Source organism: Apium graveolens, chromosome 5 (assembly GCF_009905375.1).
Source record: "Apium graveolens cultivar Ventura chromosome 5, ASM990537v1, whole genome shotgun sequence".
Lineage (NCBI taxonomy): Eukaryota > Viridiplantae > Streptophyta > Magnoliopsida > Apiales > Apiaceae > Apium > Apium graveolens.
This window is the reverse complement of record NC_133651.1, coordinates 22997975-23017659: the sequence shown is the minus strand read 5'-3', so window position 1 is coordinate 23017659 and position 19685 is coordinate 22997975. Positions and strand designations below refer to the sequence as shown.

Sequence of the window (19685 nt, the reverse complement as noted above, 5' to 3'; positions counted from 1 at the left end):
CAAACCAGGATCAGAGGAACCAAAAAGCAACCAAATCATGGTAGTGATTGAGGAAGACCCGACTCTAGACCAGGGCAATCCTACTATACAAGCAACCAATATTGGAACGAATAAACTAAGGGAAAACAACCAAGAAAGGGCATCAGCCCAGGCTCAAGCTTACATGAAAAAGAATGTTGAATCCCGGATCCAGCATATGGTCTCAACCCAGGACCAAACAAAGGTTAAAGTTGCAGTAGAGACAGAAACAATCCCGATTGATGAAAGCAACCCTTCCAAGAAAGTGAAGATCGGGTCAGGGCTCAAAATAGTTTTTAAAGAGGAGTTGATATCATTGCTCCGAGAGTATGCTGTTGTATTCTCCTGGAGCCCAAAAGACATGCCTAGGTTGCACGAATCTATAGCAACGCACAGCCTGGATGTGAACCTGGGCAGGAAGCCGGTTAAATAGAAGAGAAGGAATTTCGCCCTGCAGAGGCAGAGGGCGATAGATGAAGAAGTAAAGAAATTGACGCAGACATTATATGTAAAATCCAATACCCGGAGTGGCTGGCTAATGTAGTCATGGTGAAGAAGCCAAATGGAAAATGAAGAATGTGTGTAGACTACACCGACTGGCATGATACATTCCCAAAGGATCCATACCCTCTGCCGAACATAGATCAACTGATAGATGCCACCTCCGGGCACCTCATGTTAAGCTTCATGGACGCCTTCTCCGGGTACAATCAAATCAAGATTAATCCAAAGGACATCTCGAAGACATCATTCATCACGCATAAAGCCGTTTATCTCTATATTATGCTACCTTTTGGGTTGACGAATGCGGGCTCAACCTACCAGAGGGCAATGAATAAAAATTTTAAGTCCCAGCTCGAAAGAAACTTGTAATCCTATGTTGATGATATGATTGCAAAATCCAAAACCATCATGGGTCATATTGAGGACCTTAAGGAATGCTTCGATAATTTATGAAGGCATGCACTAAAGCTGAATCCAAAGAAATGTACCTTCGGAGTGGGAGTAGGAAAATTCCTAGGATTTATGATATGAAACTGGGGGATTGAAACCAATCCTGAAAAAATAAAGGCAATCCAGGAGATGAAGGCTCCCCGGACCCAGAAGGATGTGCAGAAGCTAGCAGGGTCAATAACAGCACTCGGGAGGTTTGTATCAAAGCTAGCAGAAAGATGCTTACCTTTCTTTGATTTACGAAAGGAGCCAACAACAAGAAAGAAGTGAATTGGAACCCAGACTGCCAAAGAGCATTTGAAGAAATCAAAGAGTACCTCTCCCAACCGCCAATTCTAACTAAAGCTCATCCCAGGGAACCTTTATACCTCTACTTGTCAGTCGGGACCCTGGAAATAGGAGCGACACTAATTCAGAAAGAAAATGGAAAACAGCAGCTGGTATATTATGTAAGCCAAGTACTGAAGGATGTCGAGACCAGATATCCAAGTTTAGAAAAAGTTGTCTTTGCCTTGGTTACGGCATCAAGAAAGCTCAGACATTACTTTCGGGGAAGGGAGATCCGGGTTGCCACAAATCAGCCCTTGAGGAAGATAATACATAAACCAGATGTCTCGGGAAGGCTTGTGAATTGGGCAGTGGAACTAAGTAATTCAACCTAAACTTCATTCCCAGGACTACTATCAAGTCTCAGGCACTTACTGATTTCATCATTGAATGCAACTTTCCAAAAGGTGAGCCAACATCTGTGACCATTGACCCAGGAAACAACCCTGGACTCTGAATGTCGATGGATCTTCAACAAATGAAAGATCAGGAGCCGGACTCATCCTGAAGAGCCCCGATGGCTTCATGATCCAAACTGCTATATCATTTGGTTTCCCAGCAACAAACAACCAAGCAGAATACGAGGCACTGGTTGCAGGAAAGAAACTTGCCAGAAACCCTCAGGGTGCAGGACCTGAACATTTATAGTGACTCACATATCATAGTCAAGCAAACAAATGGAGAACACATAGCGAAAGATCCCAATAATAGCCAAATTCCAAGCTTTGGTTCAAAGCTACCTTTCCTTGATACCCCGACACCAAGTTCTACAAATCTGTCCAGAAGAGAATGCAGAGGCCGACACCCTGTCCAAGCTGGTCCAGAACTCATCAGACCTGGACTGCTCTGTTTACTTTGAAGAATTACAAAAGCCAACTATGGAAACTAAAGAAGTCATGGAGATAGACAACTCCCCGAGATGGATGACTCTTTTCATCAACTACTTGGAAAAGGGAGAGCTTCCAGAAGACAAGGGAAAGGATCAAAGACTAAAATCTAAAGAATCCAAGTTCTTTCTTGAAGAAAGACTACTCTATCGCTGGACCTTCTCATCCCCTATCCTGAAATGCGTCGGCCCAGTGGAGACTATTTATTGTTTAATGGGAGTTCATGAGGGAATATGCGGAGATCATATGTTTGCAAAGGCCCTGGCTCACAAAATCATAAGGAAAGGTTATTACTGGCCCGTTATTCACCAAGATGTTGTTGACTTCGTGAAAAAATGCAAGCAGTGCCAACTCTTTAGCAACGTCTACCGACTTAGTCCAGTCTTACCCTCTTCAGTCTTATCTCCGATCCCATTCGTTGTTTGGGGGATAGATATCATGGGACCTTTTCCCCGGGATAGAGGAGACCTGAGTTATCTCTTAGTTTCAATCGACTATATGACAAAATGAGTGGAAGCGAAGGCAATGAGGACCATCAACCAGTAAGACTGTATAAAATTCATGGATAATATTTTGATGAAGGATGGGATCCCGAGGGTCCTGGTATCAGATAATGGGCCACAGTTTGTCGGATCAGAATTCGAAGCCTATCTTCAAGAACGGGGAATCACGCACAAAAAGTCATCGGTAGCATACCCTTAGGGGAATGGACAAGTAGAAGTCACAAACAGAATCCTCCTCCGGGGGATCGAGAAGAGACTTCGAGAAAGCAAGAACAAATGGTCAGAAGAGTTGTTTAACGTACTATGGGCCTACAAGACCAGCCCCCGGATAAGCACAGGAGAAACCCCTTTCAAGCTAGCTTATGGAACAGAAGCAATGCTGCCAATCGAAGTGGATCCCCTTCTCACCGGGCAATAAATTTTGATGAAATAGCTAACGAGGAGGGGCTCAAGACAATCATGGAGCTTTTTTATGAAGTCTGGGACCAAGCTATAACAAGGATGGAAAAATACAAAGAAAAGACAAAGGAGCACTTCAGCAAGAGGTCCAGAGTCAATAACTTTCAAGTTGGAGACCTGGTACTTTGAGATACAGATGCCTCAGATCCTACCAACACTGGAAAGATGATGCCTAAGTGGGAGGGGCCATACAGGGTGAAAGAAGTATTGAGACCAGGGACTTACAAGCTAATGAATATGGATGAATCCGAGGTCCCCAACGCCTAGCATGGACTCAGACTTCGAAAGTTCTACCAGTAACAAAAAGCAAAGCAACCAAAAACTTGTAGCCTATGGCAAGCAACCACTTTATGATCCTATATTTTTTATGAAGAAAATTTGAAATTAATGAGAAGCATTTTTCATTTTTACATAGAAGTTATTTTAAAGCATGTCTACAACGTGTGAATTTACCCGGGCAAGCATAAAAAACGTACTTAGAATATTTTCTAAGGCTAAAAAGCAAAGCAAGCAAAAAACAACCCGGATATGGTGACATAACCAGGTTAAAAGCCATCCTTTTCAGTTAGATTATCTTCTGAGGCTAAAAAATCAAAACAAACAAACTACAACCCAGCTATAATTATATAACTGGGTTAAAAGCCATCCTTTTTACTTAGAATATTTTCTAAGGCTAAAAAGCAAAACAAACAAACAGCAACCCGGATATAGTTATATAACCGGGTTGAAACTTAGAATGTTTTATAAGGCTAAAATCAAAACAAGCAAACAGCAACCCGGCTATGGTTACATAACCGGGTTAAAAGCCATCATTTTTACTTAAAATATCTTCCAAGTCTAAAAAGCAAAACAAACAAACAACAACTCGGCTATGGTTACATATCCGGGTTAAAACTCATCCTTTTTACTTAGAATATTTTCTAAAACTAAAAAGCAAAACAAGCAAACATCAACCCGATCATGGTTATATACCCGAGTTGAAAATAATCATTTGTACTTAGAATAACATCTATACTTGTCCGGGTTGAAAGCTAACATCTATACTTAGAATATTCTTTTAGTCCAAAAAGCATAAAAGATAAACGTCAACCCGAACACGTTCATGTAACCGGACTGGAAACAATCTTCTGTACTTAGAATATTTTCTAAGTCCAAAAGCACAAAAAATCAAGCATCAACCTGGTCATAACTACGAACACGGGTCGAAAACAACCATTTATACTTAGAATATTTCCTAAGAAAAAACAAAAAAAATTGTACTTAAACAATTAAAAGAGAAAAAATAAATGAAAATTTCTAAAACTGTAATCCGGATTGGAAACCAATCCGGTTAAAGTCAAACGTCAAACAACATCCAGAATAAACAAAGTACTATAAAATAAATAATTACATGGGCATAGCCCATAGAGCTTTGCAAAGCTGATAATAATCTAAAGGAAGCTGGGACTAGGACCATCATAGGGCTCTGGCTCTCTTTTACCCTGCTCAATAGCAGCCTTCGCATCAAGGAAGTCCTGGATGAAACTCGGTCAGGAAGCCCCGGGATCAGTCTTGACATGCTTCTCGGCCACTACCCAGCCTCTATGCACATCTGGAGCCCCGGCTTGAGCAACAACCATATTATACAGAAGAACAGACTCGGGAAGAAGAAAAAGAAAATATGGACTCACATCAAAACTCATACAAAATCTTATGATTCATAAACGTGTCACGGGTAAGCTGATACCCGAGACATCCACAAAACTGTTTCACTTGATCCGAAGCTTCACCCTCGAGGATAGCCGGGTGAAAGTTTGTGACAATACCCTCTAAAGTAAGATAGGGAAGGAAGGCCAAATCCATCACCTTCAACATTATCATCTCCCCATTCTAGTACTTCAGGGAAGTCTGATGCATAACCGGCTTAGCAATACCCGACCCATACCCACACTATGCAGCCCTAAACCTGATTTTATAAAATGGCTTCTGACTTGACTTCACCAAATAGAACAATTGGTGGAACAGCTTCAGGGTCGGCTGATAATCGAACTTGTTACAGTAAGCGATAAACCAGGTTATGGACTTTATACAATTTGGCATAATCTGTATTGGAGAAATCTTATAGACATGCTTACAGAAACGCTTCAAAAACATATGACAATGCGGGCTTCACCTGGACCTCAAGTACTTCAACCAAACCAGAACAAAGTCATCAGCAGGCCTATGATAGATTCATTCATGAGGAGCCGGCCATCTCCATTCAATATCAGGGGTCAACTGGAAAGCAGCCCGGACAGCCCTATCCATCTCATCCGGGTCAGCCTCAATAAAGTAATCCTTTACTGCATAATGATCCTTACTTATATTTAATCTGCATATAATAAACAGAATTATCTACTTCCCGGGCCTTGGTCACGAAACGGTATTTGACATATATCCAGTAACCCTCGGGAGTGAAGGGAATCGCTCAATCAGGGAGCTGTTTCACCCTGAACATACTAATCACCTCATTCGAAGTAGCAGCTGATTTACCCGTCTCTACATGGGACTGATTTATCTCCGTTGAATCCGGGTCACTTTTCTGACATGACGAACCCGGGTATACGACAAGTATCTTTTGGCAAGAACCTTGGTCCGAACCATATACCTATCAAGATCAATGTGAGTTAGTCTGGATTCCTACAAGTTTTAAGTTTTTACTAAGTGGTCCGGACTCGGCACGTTATGTTAGTTCTCTCATAACCTGCCAATTCGGACCGGAAATCCAAGTCCAACCCAGCTATACATCGCTAGTCCGGACTAGCATTATCCTAAATATGGTATTTATACTTAATAGAAGAAAAAGGCAAGGCATATAAAAAGACACCCATACCCGGGTATAACCATCAAACCCGGATATACCAGAAACCCTATTCCAGAAAAATAATAAACACAAAAGCAAAATGTCAAATCACATTACAAAGTATACCCGGGTATTACCTTACCAACCCGGGCATAACCAAAAACCCTTACCCACAAACAACTACAAACACGAATCAAAATCCAAAAAGATAACACTTTGTCATATACTTACTCTTATTTTGATTATGAAAATCAAGAACACAACCAAAACCCCCAAATTTCTTGATCAAAAACCAACCAAAACAAACACAAATTCGAAACCAAAACCTAACAAAAACATTTGATTCTTGTCAAAAACCTAAACAAAGCACAACAACACAAATATTTCACCAGGAACAACACACAAAAATCTAGATCCACTAATCAAGTTCGCGAAGGTTTTTGTTCGAGCATGCAAAATCGAAGATATAATAAAGAAAGGGATGAGAAAGGAGACTAGCAAGTCGAGAGAGAAAAAAGAACAGTAGGAATGACAATAACAAGCGACGGCGGAGAACAGGAAACACACTTTGTTCTTCGGAGAATTCAGAGAAAAAGAAGAAAAAGAGGTGACTGTTGAGTGTTTTGGATGAAAGTGAAAAAGAAAAATAATTGGGGCACAACTTTTTATAGGAGGGAGATTGTGGAACCGTACATGCCATGTGGCAGGACACAGTTGATTACCTCTTTAGTCACATATATACACACAAACATATGTATATACACACCTACAATTAAAACCGTCATCATTGAGGGTGACTTTTGACGATCAATAACTGCCCACAATTCAAATTGGGGGGGGGACTGAAAAAACGTTACAAATTTCCCCAATTTATCGGAATTCAAAGCCTCAAACTCGGGTCCAATCCATTCTACTCCAACCTGGATTAGCCTCTATAACACCATAATCGGATTAGGGGACAAGAAAGAAGCAAAATTTTCTCCAAGACAACCAACTTTTTCCCTTGAATCCGGACTGGTCTCTACAAACCCATACCTGGATTGGGGGCAAGAAATGTAATATCCCGTAATTTTTAGTTAGATTAATAATAGAATAATAGAATAAAAAGAGATTAAAATTAGATAAGGGCTAGGATTTAAAATTTAATTAGAGTAATGGGCCTAAAATTTGGATCAAATTCTAATATGGATAACTTGTAGGTTAAGATTTAGAGTTTTGTATCGTTATAAATACACCCTATTCGCCTTCTTCGTTTTTATCATTAAAATTCGTAGGGCTTTGTACACAAAAATCAGCAGTCTTGTAAAATTCATAAAAAATTCATCGTAAGTCAGAATTTAGTGATCTTGGACGTTTCGGAAAGGTCTTTTCGTTCTATACAACTTTCGTGTTTCGTGTTTTTCAAGAAAACATCATTTGGAGGGTCAAAAAGAGTAAATTCAGATCTGGTCAGTATTTGAGGTAAGTTTTCGATCGATTTTGCTGGAGTTTTCTAAATTATGTGATACATATATATTTGATTATCAAAATATGGGCTAAGTGATGATATATTTGAAAGTATTATGTGTTATAGTATACGTTTATTGTATATGTGTGGGGTCTCGACGATAATTTTGGATCTTTGATTTGTGCCATGGTTTGTGAAAATATCGAATAAGAATTTAAGACCGCAGTCACCGGATTGTAGACCAGGTTGTAGTGGTCGTGGCATGAATTAAGGATTTTAAATTATTATTCTTTATGTGTTATGTGTATTGTGTATATCGAATAAGAATATGAAATTTTATTGAAAGTGTGTGTTTCGTATATCGTATAGCTTATCGTATTGTGTTATATGTGTGTGAGTGTGTTGCTTGGCCTACTAGTTGGATTGATTGGTTTCTTGCGGGACTTCACAGCTCACTACTTACAAATTTCAGGTTTCGCCTCAGAGATCCGAGTTGGAATTGAAGTTCAAGGATTTAGGTTTTGAGTAGATTGACTTTTGGACCGCTTCTGTAAGCCGCACGTTCGTAATAGTACCTTTGTAATAGAATTTTGGTTTGATAATCGAGTTTTATTTCAGTTTCGGTTTAGATTTAATAGTCCGGAAGTGCGGGCTGTTACAAGAAAGCAGCAAAAATTTTCTTCTGGCAAACAATTTCTTCTACTTGAATCTGGATTAGTGCATACTCGCCATACCCGGATTGGGGGGGCAAGAAAGAAGCAAAATTTTCTCCAAGACAGCCAACTTGTTCCCTTGAATCCGAATTGGTCTCTACAAACCCATACCCGGATTGGGGCAAGAAAGCAGCAAAATTTTTCTAAGGCAAACAAGTTCTTCTACTTGAATCTAGATTGGTGCATACTCACCATACCTGGATTAGGGGCAAGAAAGCAGCAAAAATTTTCTAAGACAACCAATTTCTTCTATTTGAATCCGGATCGGTACATACTCACCATACCCAGACTGGGGGCAAGAAAGTAGCAAAAAATTTCTTCATGCAAACAATTTCTTCTACTTGAATCTAATTGGTGCATATTCATCATACCTGAATTGGGGGCAAGAAAACAGCAAATTTTTTCAAGGCACCAATTTCTTCTACTTAAATCTGGATTGGTTCATACTCACCATACCCGGATTGGGGGCAAGAAAGTAGCAAAAAATTTCTCAAAGACAGTCATCACTCTATTTCTCATTCTACTCCCTCATCCAAAAAAATATACATAATAGAGCGGGGTAAAATGATAGGGTATAAGCACCCCCTAGTATTCAACAATGTTCTAGGGTGAGCCAGGACCCCCTCGACCCTGGAACAAGCTAATGCAATGAGCCAGGATTGCATGGATAGCTGGGCCCAAGCCCAATCTAAGAGCAGTGTCACCTCCCAGTTAGAGTCCACCATAAGGTGAACCAGGCTCAAGGAGGTTACAGGTCAAGCTCAACTCAGACACAAGTCTACCCCACAGCCCACCAAAGAGGGGCACGTGGGCACGTGACAATGACAACTATCAACAACAAACAATCGACACATAGAAGACACGCGTCAGCACACCTTTGGTGCATCCTAAAGGCGATCATTACTAAAACACGTGTACGAAATCCATCTGAGCCAGGTGTCCTCCGCCCCCGGCAACGAACAGTCCTGATCTAAAGATACCAACCCCTAAACCCTACCCTTGGGTTATATATTCCCCAAGGAGAAGGGATTTAGGGGTTACACTTTCTTACGCACAAGTATACACACAGCCACCTAGCTTTCCTATCTATCTTCACCTTCCCAAAGTGAGTTTTTACTCTCACACCATAGGCGCTGCGGGGCTCAAACCTCCCTCCGATATTATTTTGCAGAAACCCCACAACATCAATATCACAACTACGAGAATGGTCCAGGCGCGACGTCGGAAGAAGCGGCCCCACACACCGGAATTATCAATACCTTCTCAAGGGAGATGTCTCACTTACAACTCCACGAGAGGCATAAACTTCGATCATAATATTACTTGGCGCAAGGAGCTGCTGGAATGAATATGCGGCGGTTAGGCATCATTAGACGAAAGAGTGGTACCAAAAACCGATGCCTTACCACTTGGCTATACTCCATAGGGGGCTTTTATGCGGCGAACAACCACCAACGTCGGTCGTCGGGGGCTCCGATAAGCAACTTGTCATCCAAGAAATATGTATAATTTGAACACGTACAAAGATGTACGAATGCCTATTTTTACAATATAGGAAAATACTTATTTTTTTTAATATTCTACGCATCAACAAATAAAAGCAGTTGTAACTTTAATGGATTTTCATCCTATCTTCTTTGGATTATTCGTGAAATCAACGTTTTTTGATCTCTAAATATTGTTAATGGAACCTCTAAAATTATTTAAGGGAATGAAAATCGTATATGAGATTGAGCCATGCACTTTGGAATTCCTTAAAATTATATAATATTAAAATATTCTGTGCATCGTACGGATTTTAAAATAGTACTCACTATGTTGCGGTCATTTATTAACATTTGGGGGGAGTGTCCTGTGTCCGACACGAACTTTAAGTTTCATAGTGATAAATATAATTTTATAATTTTTATTTTTCTGAATAAAAATTGATTGAAGAAACAAATATTAAAAAATAAGTTAAGGAATTATATTTAAGATGTATAAATCTAAAAGTTTAAATGAAAATTTAAAACAATGCTTTTAAAATGAAATTACAAAAAATGGAAAGAATACAAATAAAATATTAGAAAATTTAGCTTTAGTATGATTTATCATCATTAAACCGAAAATAAGAGATGCGTTAAAATATTTAATCCAGAAACAAAATAAGTTGAACGGGCCAAGGAAAATAGGGGACCCCCGACTTAGTGCTGATGGCCAATTTAATAAGTTAAATAGGGGCTATCATTAGTGTTGCTAAACGGACGGGTCCAAGCAGAAATAACTTTTGGCCCCGTAAAGTCTTCAAAAATGGGTGGCCCAACAAAAACGGCCCCATTTTCTTTCTTTCTAGCCCCGGACCCCCTCTGCTCTGCATGCGGTGAATACGAGGCAAAGGAATGTAAGAAAAAGTCCAACGTAACGTTATTACGGGTTTTCCAGGGAGGGCAAATAACAACATGCGCACATTTTTATAATTTCAACTTATTTTAATTAATTAATATTATGATGGACTCCGCATTAACAATTGCACAAATTAAAATACTCCAAATTTATAAATTTTAATATTTAACATGTATATATTGGCACACACTATACAAACTGATGTTATAATTGATGTCAATTTATAATTTTAAATTAAATATTAATATTTTTAACTTTAAATTTATATACATTTATACATTAATATCAAATCATCAAATAATTATAAATGACATATATAGTAGTAAAATATATATATAATTTAATAAATAAAGATAAACATTAATTAAGTTCTAAATTATTTGGATATAATATGTAACTAACATTAAAGTTAAATTTTTATCATAGTAATAAAAAATATTTTTTTATGTCAAATTAGATTAATAATTATTACTATTTCTCATTAGAGCTATTCAAGAAATAAAACGAATAGATGGCGGGGAATGGCATATATACACAACACAACTATGGACAACTCACATACACCTCACTTTTATATTAAATCATAAAATCAAACAATACCATAACCATAACCTTCATTCCATGCTGCGACCACCAACAAATTCATGTATTTAAATTGTACAGCATCTTTCGGGGCACTTCAAGGGGCTAAAAAGAGAAAGTTAGATAAAGTAGCAACTCTAAAGCTTTTCAATGGCAACACTCGGGATAATAGTAGAGGAATAAAATTGATTCTAGTAATACTTACAAAATTTCACATTTCATAGACTATAATTTATTAAATGAAAATTGATCATTTGTATTCATATCAATAATAATAATAATTAAGTTATTTTATACTATTAGATTAGTTTTTTAATGTTATTTAATAACTATTTTTTATATCTTTTTTTATGTGATCATTGCATTACTCATAAATAATATTCAACGGGAAGAACTAGTTATCCGTTTAAAGTGTGATTTTAAAGTTTTCTTAATGAAAAATGATAAACAATCATGCTCTCATGTGCCCGCTACTATTTATGAGAGCATTTATTGTTTAAACGAATTTTCAGTGACATAATAAGAAATTATATGTTAAATTTCGGTAAATTTTTTTATCATAAATATTGATCTATCCCCGACATTCATATTAATTAAATCAATAAAAATACTCCAAATTTATATAAGTCGGTAACAAAACCTTATTTAAATTAGCGTAATTGGTATTTTTAATTGTCCATTATTGAAATTGCAAGGGTGTTAAAAATAATGGATAAGGTTACCAATTTGACGTTATTCAATTTTTTTTACCAATTTAACAATCGTGTGTGTGTATATATATATATATATTTGGCCAAACAAAAAAAAAGCAATTTTAATTAACTTGGATATAATACATTCGGGACAAATCTTTAACTGCCGATACAATCAGGTTAGAAAATAAATAATATACTAAAAATAGAAGATTTTTTTCCTGATACCTAACTTAAAAATCCTTAAAGTTAAAAATGAAATCAAATACATTTTAAACGATCTCAATTGCACCAACATATGTGAAAACTAAACATCACAATTTAACATATCACATAAAAACCAATCGCATAGACTGAAATTGGAGAAGCGTACCCCAAATATCTATATGCCGTATATCAGCTATAAACACGCGGAAGACGAAATTAACAATATACTGGATATCAGTTATAGAAATGTCAAAAATATAAAACCGTAAAAGATGAATAATACTTAGTTGTGAAAGGTGAGCGCATATCACTTGGTCGAGAAACCCAAATGTATTATTATAATAAACTTAATTTTGAAAAATATTTGGTTGAAAAATCTATTTTGAAAAAATAGATGTAATGTCATGAGCTCACATTTCTCAACCATACATTGTTAATCATTTGGGGGTTTACACTTTCGGCATTTTTATAGCTGATATCCGACATGTAGATAGCTGATATGTCGTTTCTCCGACCTCAATTTATGCGATTAGGATTCTGAATATTGGGATAACAATGATTTTTACGTCATAAGTTCAATTGTGATGTTGCTGCTTTCAGGGATGTTGGTGCAATTTGGATCGATAAGGATTTTTTTGATATTGTTTTTAATTTCACGAATTTTAAAATTTTATATGTTAAAAGATCAGAAAATAAATCAGCTAAATATTTTTAGCATGTTATTTGTTTATCAATTTGACTGTATCGGTGATTTGTCCTGGTTGTGTTAAGTTTTATTTAATAAAACCTATTTATTTGTTTGACCAAAAAAAGTTTATTATAATAATACATGAAAATATAAAGTTTATTATAGGTAATAATAAACGATATTTAGTACTGTACTTAACAGATCATATACATCAAAAAGCAAGGTGGAAAATTATGTCATGGAAGCACTAGGCTGCAACAGCCACGAGCACAGAATTTTATGGACTGCGGCCCACTCTTATAAAAATGGTTACACCTTTTCGATTATCATTGTTTATATATTAGGCAACTCGGCAATATAAATATTTAGTTATTTTTATATTTTTTAAATTGGACATCATAATTTTTGTTGCATTAAAAAATGTTACGTAGAAATAATTGTTTGGCTACTAAATATATGATATTAATAATTTTATTTCATATTTTTAATAAGATAAACATAATAATAATTTTTGACAAATTTCCAATATTACGTAAAAATGGAGATTACATAATTCTAATTTTTTAAAAATAAATATAATATAATGATGCAAAATTAATACTTTGCATAAATTGAGCTATCATGATTTATATTAAAATTAATTTATTAATAATGCATATAAATTAGTTCTTTAAAAACATTTTTTGTTATTTATTTTATCCCTATCTCGTTGAATTATATATGTTTTGTTTGGATACAAAAGTTAATGAAAAGTGTAATGATGTAAGAAAAAAAAAGGTGAGTTAAGTAGTGAGATCCATTAATATTTTAATTTAAATGTATAAAATGAATGCAGAGAAGAAAGTATGGGATATAAGTGAGTAGTTGATTTTTATATTATAAAATTTTACTAATTTTGGTAAGTTTTGAGTTTATTAGAATTAAATGAGAAGTAAAAAAAACTATATGAAAATGAACGGAAAGTATATTAATTATTTAGACTATTATGGTTATGTGAGAGCAGGTCAACAAGTATTCTATATAATATTGTCATAAACTAAAATTTAAACTAAAATTTGAGACGAGCAAATAAATAATCCAAAACATAAAATACTAGAACATCTATTACATGTCTCATTTTTAAGCTGCATGCCCTATGTCATTTATTTTAATTAATAATTTATTTCTCACTCTTTTCTTTTCATTTATTTTCCCTTTAATTATAATTTAAATATATTATTATTTTAATAATAAAGTATAAGTATAAAATAAGTTGTTGTAGTTGATATACAAAAATATTATCCTAAATTATTAGAATATTATATTATATTTTATTCATAAGACAATTATTAGGATATTATTACAATTATTTTAAATACTTATTGCAAAGAGGTTATTGGAGTTGCTCTAATATCTTTTCGAATAAAATAGCGACGGCCAATCGAAGTCTCCTTCTTTAAAAATATAATATTATCGGTACAATGTTAGTATTTGTTTAATATGTATAAATATATTTTTTATCAGGATATAATTTTTATTAATTAATAGTTATAAGTTCCATTTCTTATGAGATTTTAATCCAATATAATTCAAAAGATTAACATGCTTTTTTTTGTTTATGTTTAATCTCTAATTTGTGTGTAGTAATTATTCAAGAACTATTTATTACACTACAAAACTTGTTTCTCACGGGGGGAAAGAATAAGAAAGTGAATGGGAGTTACAAGTTTTAATCAATCTGAACTCCTACAAAGAATCAACTCCAAGTCATCACCGACCTAGAAAAGAAGCTTTCAACATATGCACACATTCACAATTCACAACCCCACTCTCTCTCTCTCTCTCTTCTGAATTTCCCCAAAAAAAAGCTCTATCTCTCTCTCTCTCTCATTCTCCCCGTTCAAATTTTCCCCAAAAAAGCTCTCTCTCTCTCTCTCCCCCCCAGTTCTGAATTTCCCCAAAATCTCTCTCTCTCTCTCTCCCTATAAAAACTTCTTGTTCCTTCATGGTGACAACCACCCCATTTATACACTAGGGTTTTAAAGCTGCAAACTTTTTCAAGACATGAAGACCAAAAGACCCAAGTTGGACTTATTCAACTCACTGAGTCGCCAAAGATCGTTCCAGGTTCTTGTTTTTATTGGGGTTTTGTATATACTCTTAGTCACTTTAGAACTACCTTTTGTGTTCAAAACTAGGCTTACTTCTTTTACTCAAGATGACGTCGTTTCAAAGCCTTTTATTCTTCAAAGTGAAGAGGAATTGCAAGAAAAAGAGGCCCCAATTAGACCCTTTAATCTTCCTAGAAAGGTATTGAATCAATCTTTATATGGGTATGAGTATAAATCTTTATCAAGATTGAATTTTGATGGCATTGTTGTAAATACTAGTAGTAAAGATGGGTTTTTGGGGATTCAAAAGTCTGCAATGGAGGCTTTTGATGTTGGGAACAAGTTTTGGGTTGAGTTGAATTCAGGGAAACTCGAGATTCTTGCTAATAAGACTGCGATGAATCGGACTGAATCTTGCCCACATTCTATTAGTCTTTCGGGTGATGAGTTTAAGGAGAAGGGGAGAATTATGGTGATTCCTTGTGGGATGACATTGGGATCACATATAACTCTTGTTGGGAAGCCTAAACAAGCTCATCCTGAGCAAGACCCGAAAATTTCTTTGTTGAAAGAAGGGCAGTATGTGATGGTTTCGCAGTTTATGATGGAGTTGCAGGGTTTGAAAACTGTTGATGGGGAGGACCCGCCGAGGATATTGCATTTTAATCCGAGGTTAAAGGGGGATTGGAGTGGAAAGCCTGTTATTGAGCAGAATACTTGTTATAGAATGCAATGGGGATCGGGGCTTCGGTGTGAAGGTTGGAAATCACGAGCTGATGAAGAAACTGGTGAGTTAATTTTATGAGGCTTTACTTTTGTTCTTCTGGTAATAATTACTTGCTTTTTCTCTATCATTTGAATGATTGGTTTTGTATGTGAAAGTAGAGGAGATAAATTAGGATGTTTATACTATATTGATAACTCTAGTTAAAGACAAGCAAGTTAATATCAGATCAATCAAAGATGATAGGTTGGTAGGTGTATTAGAAAGTAGTTTAATTGTCAACAGATAACCATGTTATATGGAAGCAGAAAGAATTCAACATATCTGTGGATGTTCATTGTTGGTGGGTTGGGACGAATCAGTACAGAACTACTGGATCTGTTAGCTACCCTTTCTGGTTGTAAGTTCAGATATTGGGTTTTTTTCTACATACAATGGGTTCCTTACGTACAAGAGATGGGTTTTTGTAGGACAGCATTTGTGTCATTTGTTCTAGTGGCTGTTACTTTATCCCTCTTTCTCTTCATATTTAAGTTTCTTGTTTGTTCATGTTAAATACAGAACAAGCAGAATGTATATATGTTTGATGTATCTAGTTATTAAATATCCTATATTTGTTGCTTTGTCTTTTGACTCTGACCAGTTCAAGTTGCCTTCTTTTTACTTTCTGCAGTTGATGATCAGGTCAAATGCGAGAAGTGGATTCGTGATGATGACAATCACTCTGAAGAATCAAAAACAACATGGTGGTTGAATAGGCTTATAGGCCGAACAAAGAAGGTGACTGTCGACTGGCCGTACCCTTTTGCAGAGGAAAAGCTATTTGTCCTAACTCTTAGCGCAGGCTTGGAGGGCTATCATGTCAATGTTGATGGGAGACATGTCACTTCCTTTCCTTATCGAACTGTGAGTTACAGTCTATATACACTATAATGTTATTGTTGATGTAAAATGTTGATCTCCTTATACTTTGTCTCTGATTTTGGTAGGGATTTGCACTCGAGGATGCCACAGGGCTATCTTTAAATGGAGATATTGACGTCCATGCTATAGTTGCCGCATCCTTGCCCACATCACATCCTAGCTTTGCTCCTCAGAGGCTTCTTGACATGTCCAAGAGGTGGAAAGCTCCGGCTCTTCCAAATGGGCCTGTCGAAATGTTTATTGGTATTCTTTCAGCTGGCAACCATTTTGCTGAAAGGATGGCTGTGAGAAAGTCTTGGATGCAGCATAGGCTTATCAAGTCTTCGAATGTAGTCGCTCGTTTTTTTGTAGCACTGGTTAGTTGATATAGTTGTCTTTTTCTTCCCCTGCTTTATCCCACTATAACTTTTAGTAAGTATATTATGTAAGGTTGCTGAATCCATTCACAAATATGTCTTTGACAGAATGGAAGAAGGGAAGTGAATGTGGAGCTGAAGAAGGAATCAGATTTCTTCAGGGACATTGTCATAGTACCTTACATGGATAATTACGATCTTGTGGTTTTAAAAACCGTTGCGATTTGTGAATACGGGGTAAACCCTATATTAGAATATTCTGGATTGGGGTCAGGTATCTTTGATTAGAGAGATCTTATGTTGGGAAATTATATCTGTTCAGGTGCGTACTGCAGCTGCAAAGTATGTCATGAAGTGTGATGATGACACATTTGTTCGAGTTGATGCAGTCACCAAAGAAGCAAATAAAGTAGCTAATGATAGGAGTTTGTATATTGGAAATATCAATTACTATCATAAGCCCCTCCGCTATGGTAAATGGGCAGTGACATATGAGGTACCTACTTTCTCCTTCCCTATAATTATTTTTGTGGCTCGATAAATTCCAATTGTTTAATTACTTATAAATATGTATTCTAGGTCAAAGTTATGTACATTAATATAGAATATGTGCAACAGTTTCGTAGGAAATGACTTAAGTTTCCTTTTTCAAATTACATTACCTTAGAGTTGTTTATGCGAATCTGAAGCAATTTCCAGCTAAAAATTGTTATCATTTTTCTTTTGGTGGTCAGGAATGGCCAGAGGAAGATTATCCACCTTATGCAAATGGTCCAGGATACATTCTTTCGTCTGACATTGCAAACTTCATTGTTTCCAAGTTCGAGAAGAATAAATTGAGGGTACTAATATTTCCTTCACTTCTGCAAACACACAACTTCAACAGTTATAAACGCATAAATAGGTGATTATATATTATGCCTGCAGAAAGATTAACAATTTTGTACTCCTGTGCAGTTGTTCAAGATGGAAGATGTTAGTATGGGCATGTGGGTGGAACAATTCAATAGCTCAAGACCGGTGGAGTATATTCACAGCTTGAAATATTGCCAATTTGGGTGCATTGACGACTATATTACAGCACACTATCAATCTCCAAGGCAGATGATGTGCATGTGGAGCAAACTGCAACAACATGGAAAACCGATGTGCTGTAATATGAGATGACACATCGAGAGCATGGGGCATCCGAAGAATATAAGGAATCAGGGAAAAGGTTTTGCAGTTCTGTTACAAATTTCTGGAGTCTTGGACTAGATAAGGGGTCTGACAGAATCTCACATGAAAAATTCTTTCATTAGTTTTGCTTCATCCTAGCGTTTTCTTTCTAAGCCCTGTTTCCAGAAAGATGAAACAATTAGCATACTTAATACATCTCTTAGCTTTGTAATATAGCTTGTAAGCACAATGGCGAGAGGGGGATTAAATAGAGCAAGTAATTAACAGTTCCCTTGTTGTCTCCTCCTCTTGAATTCCTTCTCATCCTATATGAAACCTGACATTCTGACCCACTGATCAAAGATTCAAAATGGTAAAAGTCACGCTCGATTTTGCTTTTTGTTATCTAGGGTGTGGGCCTTTCTAGGCATAATTTAAATTTTACAGCCTAGCAATGCTATGTCTCTCCAAAGAATGTTGTGCTAAGTAATGCCTAGATCTCTCCTAAAGTTTTTACAAGTATCCTGGCCAGACCAGGTTGTGAGGGTACTTTGGATGGGATGGCCAAGAATGGGGCCAATTTCATTCTACGACACACTTAGCACACTTTATTCTACCAAAATTATATCTATTGCAATATAAAATGGTTATCTTACCTGCATATTCTGTATTAAGCTTTGACTGGGACCCACATTTGGTATCAGAATTTAGAGTTATAACATTAAACAAGGAGAGGATTGAGGCGTTGGAAAGTTGTCTCGGTGGTGTAACTGATCAATTACAACGGCTCGAAACAGGTCTCCAAGATCGATTCCGCAACATTGAAAGTATTTTCGGAAAGTTATTAGAATCCATGAAATTGAAAGATGAGTCTTTTGGATGAAAACCCGAGGACATGACAAGCAGCCCCAAAGGGGAAATAACTGATGAGAACGACCTACATGAATGTAGTAAACCATTGTTCACATCTAAACTTGCAAAATTAGTTTTTCCAAAATTTTCCGGTGATAATCCAACTGAGTGGATGGCATGGGTTGAACAATTTTTTGAATATCAATGAACACCATCTATACAGTAGGTTCTTGCTTAGTTTCACCTTTATGGAGATGCGAATTAATGGTGGCAGAAAAAAGAAGGAATTTGTTTTCAGTGCGAGGATAAATATGTTCCTGGACATGAGTGTAAGTCAAAAGCCCGCTTATTTCTATTAGCAGGTAGCAATGTGATGAATGATGTTGAAATACAGATCGAAGACTATGCGAATGCAAGGTGTTGTGGGAAATTACCGACTTACAGTTCTTGTGGATAACAGGTCTACACACAATTTTATTAACTCGAAAATAGCTGACAAGATGACGCTTCCTGCGGAACTGATAGGCTAGGCCCATTTCACGTCAATGTGGCTAATGGCGAGCCATTATGGTGCAAAAGTAGATATGTGGATGTTCCAGTCACTTTGCAAGGTAATTCATTTGATTTGATCCGATCGTTGCCATTAACTGGTTTGGACATGGTTTTAGGGGTACAATGGCTTGAACAGTTGGGGAAAGTTATATGTGACTGAAAAAAATATGACGATAGAATTCAATTGACAGGGACAACAATGCAAATTACATGACATTAGTGCCTCGCTTACCCAGCCACACCGGTTGAAGTGCATAAAGAAAGACACAATGGTGGTGAGTTGGCATATGCTATTTGTTTTCAGCCAAACAAGGGTGAAACTACTACTTCTATTCCTCCTGGCATGCAA

The 19685-nt window shown here is 36.5% G+C and overlaps 1 protein-coding gene across 1 annotated transcript; it reads left to right on the top strand.

Annotated features, from left to right (window-relative positions):
• Positions 1 to 14404: 14404 nt before the first annotated feature.
• On the top strand, positions 14405 to 18223 carry LOC141723655 (hydroxyproline O-galactosyltransferase GALT6-like). Its single transcript, XM_074525513.1, has 7 exons — positions 14405 to 15558; positions 16168 to 16400; positions 16484 to 16774; positions 16883 to 17011; positions 17097 to 17270; positions 17509 to 17616; positions 17732 to 18223. The coding sequence occupies exons 1-7, from the start codon at positions 14724 to 14726 to the stop codon at positions 17939 to 17941; spliced, it is 1980 nt and encodes a 659-aa protein (XP_074381614.1). The 5' UTR covers positions 14405 to 14723; the 3' UTR covers positions 17942 to 18223.
• Positions 18224 to 19685: the final 1462 nt, after the last annotated feature.